The 13,279-nt window shown below is 36.8% G+C and overlaps 1 protein-coding gene across 2 annotated transcripts in view; it reads right to left on the reverse strand.

Moving 5' to 3' along the window:
* Window positions 1–1,823: 1,823 nt before the first annotated feature.
* The window catches only part of LOC145666828 (lateral signaling target protein 2 homolog), a 234,879-nt gene continuing 223,423 nt past the window's right edge, over window positions 1,824–13,279 (reverse strand). For both annotated transcript variants that reach the window (XM_081734397.1, XM_081734396.1), the window contains 2 exons: window positions 10,875–11,050; window positions 1,824–3,965 (listed from right to left, as the gene is read on the reverse strand). In XM_081734397.1, coding sequence (XP_081590523.1) covers window positions 3,831–3,965; window positions 10,875–11,050 — 311 coding nt within the window. In that variant the 3' untranslated portion in view covers window positions 1,824–3,830. The remainder of the gene's footprint in view (window positions 3,966–10,874; window positions 11,051–13,279) is intronic.

Raw genomic sequence — 13,279 nt, forward strand, 5'->3', positions numbered from 1 at the left:
ACGTCTTCCAATTTTGTATGTCTCTGTTTAATCTCATATTGTACGAGGGGCATACTGAAAGTCGTGAGCAACATGTTTTCACAACTGTAATCTTTAGTTGTAAGTGAAACCAAGTATATCATCTCAATCTACAGACCTACCTTCCTTTCTTTTCAGACGTTGCCGCTGTTTGTGGCTAACACGTGATCACAGGCAGGATTCCCAAAATGGCGGATAGCGATGTTTCGTTTCGACAGCGTGCTGTGATTGAATTACTTGTTAAAGGGGACCAATCTGCTTCTGAAATTCACCGTAGACTGCAGCGTGCCTATGGATGTGTGTGCATGGGTGCCAACAGTGTTAGAAGGGAGTGAAACATTTTAAGGGTGAAAAGACAAGTATCGAAGATTAGCCTGGCAGCGGGCGCCCTCGAACTGCCTCCACGGAACGCAACAATGTAAGGGTTGATGAGCTGATTAAGGGAGATAGGCGTATCAGTGTGAATGAAATCGCTGCAAAACTTTGTGTTGGACATAGTGCTGTACAAGAAATGATTCACAGTTTACGTTATCGGAAGGTTTGTGCTCCTTGGAACCCACGTTTAGTAACCGAGGACCACAAACGTCAGAGACTAACCATTGCCCAAAACCTTCTTCAGAGATTTCGACATGAAGGTATGACTTTTTGAACAATATTGTGACTGGATATGAAGGTTGGTTCCATCATTATGAACCTGAAACAAAACGACAGAGTAAGGAATGGCACCACTTGAATTCACCACCGAAAAAGAAAGCGAAGACAGAGCAATCGGTAGGGGAAGTTAAGGGGAGCGTCTTCTGGGATGCACAGGCTTGCATTCTGATTGACTCTTGAGCCTGGACAAATAAATTCTGCCCACTACATCCCGACACTTTTGAAGCTCCGTCGTGCCTTGCGTGATAAACGTCCTGATACAGTCGTTCTTTCAGAAAAATGTTCCGGGGGGCACACTGCTGGTACTATTCTATGTTTTCTTATTATTACAGACGTATTATTTTGGTCTCCTCCGCGGGGTGCAGTGCCCCCCAAAATGATGTCTGGAAGAAAAACTGCCTGGAAAGATCATCCTTCAACAGGAAAATGCGCGTTCGCATACTGCACGTGCCACTATGGAGCAGATCAGGAGATTTGGGTGGGAAACACTTCCACATCCTCCCTACAGCCCTGACATCGCACCCTCCGACTACCATCTTTTCGGTTTTGTGAAGGAACAGATGCGAGGTTATCGCTACGAGACACTAGAGGATATTCGACAAGCAGTGCGTCAGTATATACGAGCAGCTGGAACGGAATTCTATCGCAAGAGTATTTTCAAACTTGCAGAACGATGGGAGAAATGTGTGCAAAAAACGGAGACTATGTGGAAAAGTGAAACAAAGATCTGTAGATTAAAATGATATATTTGGTTTCACTTATAAATAAAGATTACGGTTGTGAAAAAATGATGCTCACGACTTTCAATATGCATCTCGTATTTTAAACTTCAATTTTCAAATCTTTTTGCCTCTGATAATGAACGCAAGAAGAACTCAAAACATATATATGTGAAATGAGTGGTTTATGATTGGAAAACAGCACAAAAAAAGAGTTCTCTCATTTTATTTCTATCTGTAATTGGTCTAAAATATAAGATATATTTATTAGTGATTCATCTTCATTTGGATATATCATGTGTAACTTATTGAGAGTTAACCAAAAAATGCAAGCAAGAACACAGAATTTTCAGTTTACTCTATGCAATTAAAGAAAGGCTTATTTGGAAGTTCGGGAAGCAGAAAAAAGTAAATAAATAAAAATAAATTCGGTTTAATGGAACAGTATTGCCTTTAATGTTACTAAAAAAATATACATTTATTCCTCAACTGATGTTTGTTTGACTGCTATTTTGCTGAGGACAAGAAAGAAGTATTGTTTAGCAATATTCCCGATTACGATCTCATCTAATGAAACTGCATTCACGTAGTACAAATATGGAAGAGCGAATCATAGGACAATAATTATATATTATTATTATACATACAACAAATACAGTTTAAATTCATTCTGCTTTCAAAACTCTTTTCTTCCGAAACCATTTGGCACTTACATTACTCAACAATAGATATATACTTGATTATATTATTACAACAAACAACTGACTTTAAATAATAATAATAATAATATAAAAATCAGAGAAAGTAAAGTACAATTTGTGACTAATGGAGCAGTAAGTGCTATTAAGAGAGAATACTATTAATCCTATTCTTTATGTTAACGAAAATAATAATAAACTACGACTCTTGGACCTCAGATGTGGAATTTGCAAATTGGAAGACATATAAACTATTAAGTATTAGAAATAATCATCACGGTTATTTATTCCTTTATTAAAAATTTAAATATATATTTCTTATGACGCAAAGCTGTAACCTCATTGGCAAGCTTTAAAGAATACAATTTTTATGCTTGTTAATTACATTAAAGCTAATTTCTAGATGACTAATTCGAATGTTCATAAAGAGTATATTAACGTACTTCATGGAATGACTTTATTAATTTGTGCTTCACTAATTATTCTCATAGGAAGCATATTTCGAAATAAGATTTGTCAGCATTTCCTGTCCGTAAATCTTTATCTACTTATCTTTATTCAGTGTGTAACATTGAAATATAATCAATATATGAACGCAATAAACGCAATAATAAACTACAGTGATATTTTGCGACCATTATAACAAATATTTTCAGCAATTATAATAGGGAAAAAAGTTGTAAAAATGCATTAATTGTCAATATCAAACGTTCTATTGTTTGTATTCCAAAATTACTGTTCTTTCGTGTGACCTTGTACTTAATTAGGGATATCAAATGTTCAACATTTCAAATTGCGTTGTCGATTACATTATGATAATCTTGGTAAAAGATTTATACTTCATATTCTCCTCCCAGACTATGCTGCAAGCAATATGTATGTCAAGTACTTTAAAAAGAATAATGGAAACTTTTAGTTTCATTTGTACTACTTTTTACATTACTCTTACTTACTATTTATACGTACATTTTTTCGGAAGCATATTTTGATTGCAAACTGTGAAGACATTTTTAATTTTTTGACAAATATAAACTGAAATTTCATTTTCAAACAATCATCAGTACCATTCAAGGAAGTCCAAGGCCAAAATTGGAAGTGCCAACGTGATTTTTTTTTTTTTACTTAAAAAATAACAGCTAATCACAACCAGAATTTAACAAATTAATAAGAATTTGGATTTCATCTTTTAGAAATACACTATCACTCTTATAACACACACTGCCCCTGGTCATATAAGCACCTTTCTCTACAACTTGGTTTTCGGTTATATTACATATTATAAGACTAATAAAAAGAGGTACAAATTACTTCATTGAGATATCTTAGGTATTATATCCTTATCTTAAAAACAAAGTGATGTTGATACAAGGAACATCCCAGTCAGCAAACAATACAAAATGAATCACCTCTTCTCCCTAGAATGTATATGAGTATGAGCGATAGTTCACAACTTAAAAAAAAACATTTTCGTATCTGAAATACAATAAACGATATTCGTTTTTTCATTTAATACACAGTACATATATACACCTATGACAATTCTATTTCATACTTCTTAACTTCGATTGGTGACGTCATATGAAAGAACTGAAACAAAATAGAATGCAGTTAGTGAACATAACCATAGACAAAAGTAAACAATTAAATAAATTGCTCTACAAGTTGACTCATCTATAGTATCACATTGTAATAAACTTCCACAAGTTTTTCCTCTTCGAAAATATAACTTGTAGTTGTATAATCAAGAGCTGGAGACTTCTTGAATAGTGAATGGTGTGACTTGGTACATGAAACAGCGGTTGCATACTCTCACTGGCTTCACATGACCATAACGGGGTAATGGAACAGAATTTGAACTGCAACGAGCACAAAAGACCTGGAAAAGAAAAGAAACAACAATATATTTTAAAAATCAGTTTCAAAAAGAAATTAGAATTAGATACGACACATACTTAATCCTAATTTTCCACAACTGTAATTAAATGTCTACGTTTTTCTATTCTCCTGGTTGGGAGGTGAGAAACATTTATCTTAACACTTTTATTCTGGAGGGTATATAAACATGTAATACCTGACGACCGTTGGTATTAATGCTTTCGAACGCTCTGGACCATTTCTTATGGAAGGTAATTAAAGAAATTTTACATATTATGAGGGAAAGGATGACTACATAAAAAAACTGACAACTTTATCCAGAATCAACAGAGTTGCAAACTCATATTTTTTCATGCATACTTGACAAAAGGAAACACGAAACAATTTTAAAACAAAATTTTGAAAAAAGAGAAGAGACATTATGATGCAGAACCAATATCATCTAAGCAACACGGAAAACTGAAAATTGCAAGGCGGTTTTCTCTTCTAACGAAGAAAAATGCCCAGGCTTCTTTGGAATAGACTAAATAATGCTGTGTTTTCACCTGTGATAACCATAAAACCTACATCATGAATGAAGATGTTTAAAAGCAAGTGTTTAAAAAGCCAGCCAGGTGTTTTATCGGAGTTAGCTGTTAAAAAAAAAAAAAAAAAAAAGGAAACAGTTTCCATATATATCAAGCCACATAGAAGGCCATTTCTTATATATTACAAGCCCAGGAAACATAATGTAAGTGATTTATTGAAACCAAAAGTATTTTCTGCATACAGATGGTGATCAGAGAAACGGAAACAACTGTAGTTGGCAACACGTCAGATGTATGGGTTGGCAGTGGTGTCGTGGTGCCCGCAGCGCCGGACCGCTGGTGGTGGTGTGTTAGGTCGGTCTCCATACTACGTCAGGCGCAGTGGAACAGCAGTGTCCAGTGGCTGCAGCAGACGGAGGTAGTGTGAAAAGGGAGACCTCTCAGATTTTCAAAGAGGGCAAATTGTTGGTGTGCGGTTATGTGGAGTGAGTGTGACGGCAGTGGCTACTGTGTTAGGTGTGCCGCGTGGGACAGTGTCGAAGGTGATGACGGCCTACAAAACACACGGGAAAACCACATCGGGGAAACGGAACAGTGGGCGGAAGAAAATCATGAGTGACAGGTCACGCCGGATATTAAAGCGCATTGTCACGCAGAACCGTCGTGCCACTGCGGAGCAAGTGACGGAGGAACTCAATCAGCACCTCCCCCACCCTGTTTCGACAATCACAGTCCGCCGCGAATTACATGACATGAATTTACGGGGTCGTGTTGCACGGACCAAACCGCTCATCAGGGACCATAACGCTTTCGCACGCCGCAAATGGTGCCGCGACCATGCAACTTGGACCGTTGAGGACTTGAAACGTGTGATATGGTCGGATGAGTCATCCTTCACCCTATTCCCAACCACGGGCCGTCTTTATGTGTGGAGAACGCCCAAAGAAGCTTATGATCTGCAGTGTCTCCGCCCAACTGTAAAACATGGCGGCGGCTCGGTGATGCTGTGGGCCGCCATATCATGGTTTTCATTGGGTCCTGTGGTCACACTTAGCGGACGAATCACTGCCAACGATTATGTCACAATTTTAGGAGACCACTTGCATCCTATGGTCCGGATGTTGTTCCCGGACAATGACGCCATCTTTCAGGATGATAATGCACCCATTCACACAGCTGGCGTTGTTGCTGCTTGGTTTGAGGAACATCGGGATGAAGTTCAACACCTCCCCTGGCCCGCCCAATCCCCAGATCTCAACATAATTGAACATCTGTGGTTCGTCTTGGAAACACGACTCCGGCGACGATTTCCACCTCCATCCTCTCTCACAGAACTGGCCGATGCCCTGCACGAGGAATGGTGTAAAATTCCACTTGCTACCATTCACGACCTCTATCCCTCCATCCCACGTCGCATCAAGGCTGTTCTGAAATTGAAAGGTGGCCCGACACCATATTAATCTGGTAAGTTGCAATTTCGTTCAGGTGTTTCCATTTTTCTGATCACCATCTGTATGTATATGTATGAATTCAGAACTAGAGTGAACTCAAATGGTCCCTTCTACATTTATTCATTTCTTTTCTTGATATGCAAATTAAATTTACTGTTTTATTCTTTTCTGACTCAGTGAAGTAAATAGGGTAAATTAGTTCTTCTACACTCAATAGTCTTTTGAAATTTTTCATTTATTTTAATGATGTGTATAACTCTGTACAGTGATTTTATTTGTACAGCCGTGTATTCTTTTGTCCCTCTGAAGTGACTCTTAAAATATTCACAAGTATGCCAGATCAGTAAAACGTATTTCTATCAAGTGTCCTTCAATGGATGAATCGGTAAACTCGTCGTCTTTGTAATCAAGGAGTCCCGAATTCGAGTCCAGTTGAAGATAATTTCTCTTGAGTGTAAACCGAGTAATGGTTGAGATCCCATTTAACCTATGGGTCATTCCTTTAAAAATATGTTGCCATATCCTGGCTTTTGTTCAGATTTTCAGGTTTGGTGTACAAAGTGCTGGTGTAATGAATGCATACGTATACCCAGAGTTTGGAATATTTCACGCTTCAAATCGCCACGGTAACTCGTAATATTAGTCTGACGTCTGGCTTTCTTTGACGTTATCATTCTCAATTTTTACCTGCCAGTAGTTTTGATTTGTGTGCGTTTGGATAGATTCAAATCAAATTACAACAAATGCATTATAAAGATCAAAAGTTTCCAATTTACATTGGGTCTTAACCTTTAAACGCCCATTGACGCAACTGCTGCGTCGGGGCTTTAAACCTCACTAGCTCAGCCCCTAATTAGGGTAGGAAGATGATTTTGGTACAATCCGCGGCAAAAAACCTGCAACATGAGGATGTAAGTTTATTGTGAAACTACGCCTAACAGCACAGGGAAGGAACATAACGTCTAAGTAGAACGAATCACGCCAGGATAAACCTCGGCCTCCTCCCGTGCACACTTATTTTGGAGCAAAAGGCTTCGTCATTTCACAATAAACTTATATGCTCATGTTGCAGGTTTTTTGCCGTGTATTCTACCAATGTATTCTTGAAGGATGCAGCTTTCCGCCGGTGTGCATTTTATGTATGTGTGTGTGTGTGGGGGGGGGGTACCACGTGTTTTTCAAGTTTTTTTTGGGGGGGCATTCCCCCTTGGGGGTACTCATAAAAACTGGTATGTGAAGCAATGAAGTAGGCCACTACATAGTAATATCCTGTATGTGTACATCTTGCTTATATGGGAGGAGTAGGAGAAGACAAAGTTGGCCAATTTTTGGAGTTTCAGTTTTTTGATGTAGATACATTTATTTTTAAGACAAGAACATCAATAGCTCAGCTCCTAATTAAGCTAGAAAGATGATTTGGTACCAATGTATTCCTGAGGGATGAAGCTTTCAGTCAGTATGCATTTTATGTATGTGGGAGGTATCAGGGTAAGGTCATTTTTTATTTGTCCATAAAATTTTTTCATCAGGTTTTGGGGAACCATTCCTCCCCCTTTTGTGGTACAGCCATAAAAATTGGTATGTCAAGCAAAGAAGTAGTCCCCTACATGATAACCTGTATGTGTACTTGTTGCTTATAGGGGGAGGAGAGAGGCAAATTTGGTTGCCAGGGCCCAGCAAAGTCTTTTTTCATATTTTTAGGATTTTTATTTCTTCTTCTACGAATATAGCGGGAATTGCACGAATGTAACCTTATCGGACTTTCCAACAGTGTATGAATCATGATAGGTCACCAGGACCGCCAAAGCAAAGGTCTGCAACAGCCCTCCGAAAATGATACACAGGGCGTTTTCATAGGAAATTCGTTACGAATTTTTATCTCACTTTGTATTGCAGCAATGGCTATCATTTTTCTATATTATTTCACAATTGTCTGGCCTACATATTAGCATCATTTTGTCAGCGTAGGGTGACTACAAGGGTTGCCAGGGTCCCGCAGTCAATTTTTTCATATTTTTTAAATAAGTTTTGTGTTTTCTCTTCTACGAATATGGCTGGAATTTCACAAATGCCCCCTCGTTGGGATCTGTGGTCTATAAGCTTTCCAACGGTGCATTAATCATGACTCAGTGATAATTACGGGGTCACCAGAGCCCCTAACATGGGAGTCTACGATTTTGTTAAAATCCCTGGCAGGCATCTAAAGATTAATATAAACACCCAATCATGAGAGAATTTCGATTCATCCGGAAAAGTGACCAACTGGTATTTCAGTGCTCAAACTACAAGATATGTGCATGAACATAAAGCAATGAAACACACTTTCGCGTGCGCTCTTTCTCTCTCTGCTGGTTTGTAAACTTTTACTTATATTGTCTTCAATTGCTGTAATCTTCGAGGAACAGCTTATAGACTGAGGTAAGTTTGTACCTTTTATACCAGTACTATCATTTAAGGCCTACATATCAAATTGGATTTGCATTATTGAGGCGCCTGTTTCCAGAACTGGCACCTTGGACTGGAAATATATATATCGACAGCTGCGTATGCATACAAACGTCCGCAAGAGGAAGAATGTTGGTATGAGTATATCAAAACAGAGTTAAAGTGTTAAAGGTATGTGTTAGATCATGAGAAACCAATCTCACTAAGGGGACCAAAGTAGAACTAGAAAGGAGTTTTTATTTTGTTGTCTCATACTTATCCATTGTATGCTATAGCACGGCCAACAAGAGATGGTCTCTGACGTTTCTTACCACATGCGGTGGGACATTGCAGCCCCTACTTTGATACCAGTGTTACCAACCACGATTACTCTGTCTTATACCGTTAATTAAATTGCCACCACAGTTGCACCGAAAAAAAAAAAAAAAAAAACTTGACACGCGAGTAGTGGCAATCTCACTGCGAGCTGTCAGAGACGTTCTCTTACTGGACGCACTATAAAGACGACGAATGATAAATGGTAATGGAAGGGTTGGTGGAGTGAGACAGTAGGAAAAAGGAAGAAATACGAAAACAGTCTACACATATGATGCTGATTAATCAATAGCATGGTTTCCAATTTCAAATAATCCACAACTTCAAAGTTTCAGCTTCTTAAAATCTTTAGTAAAATACTTCAGTTTATCTTTGATATAACTAAGGATTTTAGTTTTCTTTTACCTGTTCTTTTGCAGAGAATACATAAAACTATATCGACTAAAATTTATCAGTTTTACTGGTGTACTCTAATGTTTATCGCAAAGTTGTTTGAACCTATTTTATGAAGAAAATAAATAAAAAATTTTAAAAAAATAGCTGATTTTAATGGGATACGAAACACCTTCTTTGCATTGAGTTGTCCCATTTTCCATGTTTGCCTTCCAATGCTCAATTTGAATCATAAATTCTCGCTTTTGAGCTAAGATTTTTTTTCCGAATAACGAAAATGGGATAAACAATACAAATAAAACATGATTAAAAATAAAAGACAGAAGAAAAATGGAGAGAAACTGGAATCTTCTACCGAAATTGTCAACCATCATATCCTAATCTATTATCGATAACGGTGCATATAAACAGTGACCTCTACTTTTATTATTTTTTTTTTTTCGGATTATCTCCTGGATGTGATGTTTAATAACAGGAACCACCAATATCGAATCTACATTAAGTTTTCTTCATATACAATGTTTGACGAACTAGCATTTCTATGCTTTTTAATTTAATATCTTCATCTCATCTATTGTACAGTATATTTGGTCTCTCTTCTTAGATGCCTGAATAAATTTAACTAGATGTTACATTTTATGGAATCTCTATTGTACTCCTTCATTCTTGTGCCTATATTCCTACAGCAAAAATTGAAATCAGAAACTGAAAGGAAAACTTAATATGTTCCTTTACCATTAGTTTAAAAAGCCTTTAGGTGCGCAGATGCAGCACACATATATACAAGAAGTACTCCAGTTGTCGAGGCTTCCGACAAAACAAACAAAAGTTTCACGATTATTCACTTTAAAAAGCAAGGGAGCGAATCACTAAAACGGTAGTTGAATACTGATAAGATCTATTGGTAAAGTCATATAGCACAATAAACTGGAATTACTCCGGTGAGATTCACGTCAAGTTTAAATTTAATATATGCTCCACATGTGAATAACTGTTGAAATTTTAAGCTTCAACATTGACAGTCAAATTAATTTTCCAACCTCATACATGTAATTTTTCAGTTATGATTTAAGAGAAAAATTTGTGCATGCTGATTAATGATGACATATGAATTTCTAATGATATAGTGAAACCATTCTGTTAATTAATTCTGACTTTGTACTCAAGCGAAGTCTTTCAATATACTGACAATAGATGTAACTTGGGTGACATGTCAGTATAAATCTTTTAATTAGTACTTTGACATGTCAATGTAAGACTCTTTTCGATTTCCTACGCATGAGTATGGGAACTCATATAAAGCGATTGTTTGTTTGTTTATGTGTGTTTGTTTGTGTATGTGTCTGTTTGTTTGTGTGTGTGTCTGTTTGTTTGTTTGTCTGTGTGTCTGCTTGTTTGTTTGTATCTGTCTGCTTGTTTGTGTTTGTTTGTTTGTGTGTGTGTTTGTGTGTCTGTGTGTCTGTCTGTCAGTCAGTCTGTCTCTCTACAGATATCAAAACAGTAGGAGACGTCGGGAAATGTTCTTTTGAATGGACTGACCATCCTACGAGTAGATTCTATCTCTATATTAAAACTGGAAATGGAAGATATCACTTCCGGTCTTAACACTCGATCGTTACAGTTTGGAAATCTAACATAGTTACACAACGTGAAACAAAACTCAATAATTTCTTACTTTATTTAAATTGATAATTTAAATGCTGTTCTTATTAGATATAACTTGTTCACGCCGTTATTTTACAATTTATTAAACCGAATTAAGAGGCAACAAAAACTTACCTTCCCACAATTGCGGCAATGATGCCTTCTGCGTACTACAGTGAATGTTGCTTGGCAGGACATACATCGTGGGGCCATTTGATCAGGCACCCACGGAGGTGGTGGTTCTACTGCATTTACATCTAGATCAGAGGTTAGTGCTTCTTCTGCATTTTCTACACCATTCGGAGATATATCTGGAAAAATGAAACATTTAGTTTTAAGTAATCCCACTGGATACACACATTACACACGAACGAAATATACTTGATAATTTTTTACCATTTACAGTATAAAAGAATGAATAGATATAAAGCATACATCAAATGAATTTTACAGGACATTTTATTTCAAAGTTGCTATTATTTCTTTCATGATCAATATCACTGGTTATTTATAATTAACAGTAAAATCGTAAAAGGCACATCTATGCGTTTAATATAATCAAATTAATTGTTGTATCATGACCTTATTTGAATACAGTTTTGTTATTGGGCAATCAACCAGGTGAATTCTACGTCTTTCAACGTTTCGAGAACAACTACATATATTCATCACTTCTCCAGCAAACCTTCAATCCATATGACCATATTTATATCTCATAATATAACCAAATATTATTATACTTTTTAGTGCACTCTTGAATGAACTATGTTACAAACCTTTACAAATAGCTTATTTCATAATTTTTCGTTTAAATTGGTGGTCAAGAATGTTCTTTTGCCACTTAGATGAGAGACATTGAATTTAAATTATTAGTAGCATTTTGTGTTAGAAAAATGAAGTATTTCTGCAACAAACATTCATAGATCCATTTCAAGTTTACGATTACATTTTAGTTCTCATAAATCATATCAAAATGGTATGCCACATGACACTCTTCTAATTAAATTTTGGACCAGAATTCAATATGGCCGACTTCAAAATGGTCATCATGACGGTGCTACACAGCCGTACACGCGGATCACCTCCATTACCCCTATCTAAGATATGCTGTCATTCCCATTCACCATTCCAAACTTACAAGGTACCTTTCCCTCATATTGTGCACTGTAAATGGGCCAAAGTTCTAGAACATTGGTCCACATCCATTAAGCTGTACTGAAGAAAGTAATCAACCTGGCTACTAACCCGCCTTCAGTTGCTATCACTCGCTCGGCATTACAATGTGAATTGAGTATTGAACTTTGATAAAGAAAGGAACCAGGAACCAACCTGGCTACCAACCCACTTTTAACCATGTGCGCAGAAGGTGAAGCATTCTAGAATAGTCCCCGTGAAATGTATTCGAAACTTGATGTCCCTTGGGACACCGTTTAATATTATTCAATTGAGCTAATTTTTGTCTTGGATTACTTTGGGCTGATATGGAATCATTTTAAGGGATGAGGCTTGAAAAAACTTGGAAGTCGAAAAATAAGGATCACTCTTATTATATATAAATTAGCATAATATAAGAATAAAAGGGTACGAGCCACCGCAGTACGCCCCAATAGCTCTAGTTTCCATTTCTTAAATTAAACGTATACACAAACGCAGTTTCTGAAAAACAAGTGTTAAAGAAGAAATAACTCTTTAGGAGGGAGGATGTATGTATGGATCATACAATCTGTAATGTAAAATTATTAAAAATGATGGATAGAAACATTAATTCCGTTGACTGTGTCTGTAGGATTTTACTGTACGGTTTCGGCCGCTTAAGCTGTAATCTTGTTCATTGGGTTAAGTTACTCACCTGAGAATCGAATCTCTCTATAATCACGTTTTGCAAATTTAGTGCGTATGTTCAAATTCGGAACGGAACCTCTTGTTAAGCAGTTGTTGATATATATATATAAATATAAAATCATATATAACCATCATGGGTGACTGGAACGCAGTAGTCGGCGAAGGCAAAGAAGAGAATGTAACTGGGAATTTCGGCCTGGGAGAAAAGAATGCGAGAGGCGCACGCTTAGTTGAATTCTGCAAAAGCTGTAATCTGACTGTAAGATACGCTCTCTTCGAACAACCACTAAGAAGAAGGTACACCTGGACAAGACCAGTAGACAAAGATACCAAATAGACTATATACTGGTCCGACAAGCATTTAGAAATCAAGTGAAGAACAGTAAGAATTATCCAGGTGCAGAAGTTGACTCAGTCTATAATTTTGTTTTGATGAAGAGCGAACTCCGACTAAAGAAGAAAAGAGTGGTAGCACCAAACAAAAGATGTAACATAAGCTAAGGATACATAAAAACATGAAAGGGGAATCTGCAACTGCGACAAAGAGAGGTCTAAGGTAGCTTTAGCGGATGATGACATCAACTGGAAATGGGAAGCCATGAAAGCAGGGATTACAAGAGTAACAAATGAGTAATTAATTAATTAATTAATTAATTATTTAATTAATTATTTAATTAATTATTTAATTAATTAATTAT

The sequence above is a fragment of the Thermobia domestica genome, chromosome 12 (genome assembly GCF_964235325.1).
Source record: "Thermobia domestica chromosome 12, izTheDome1.hap1.1, whole genome shotgun sequence".
Lineage (NCBI taxonomy): Eukaryota > Metazoa > Arthropoda > Insecta > Zygentoma > Lepismatidae > Thermobia > Thermobia domestica.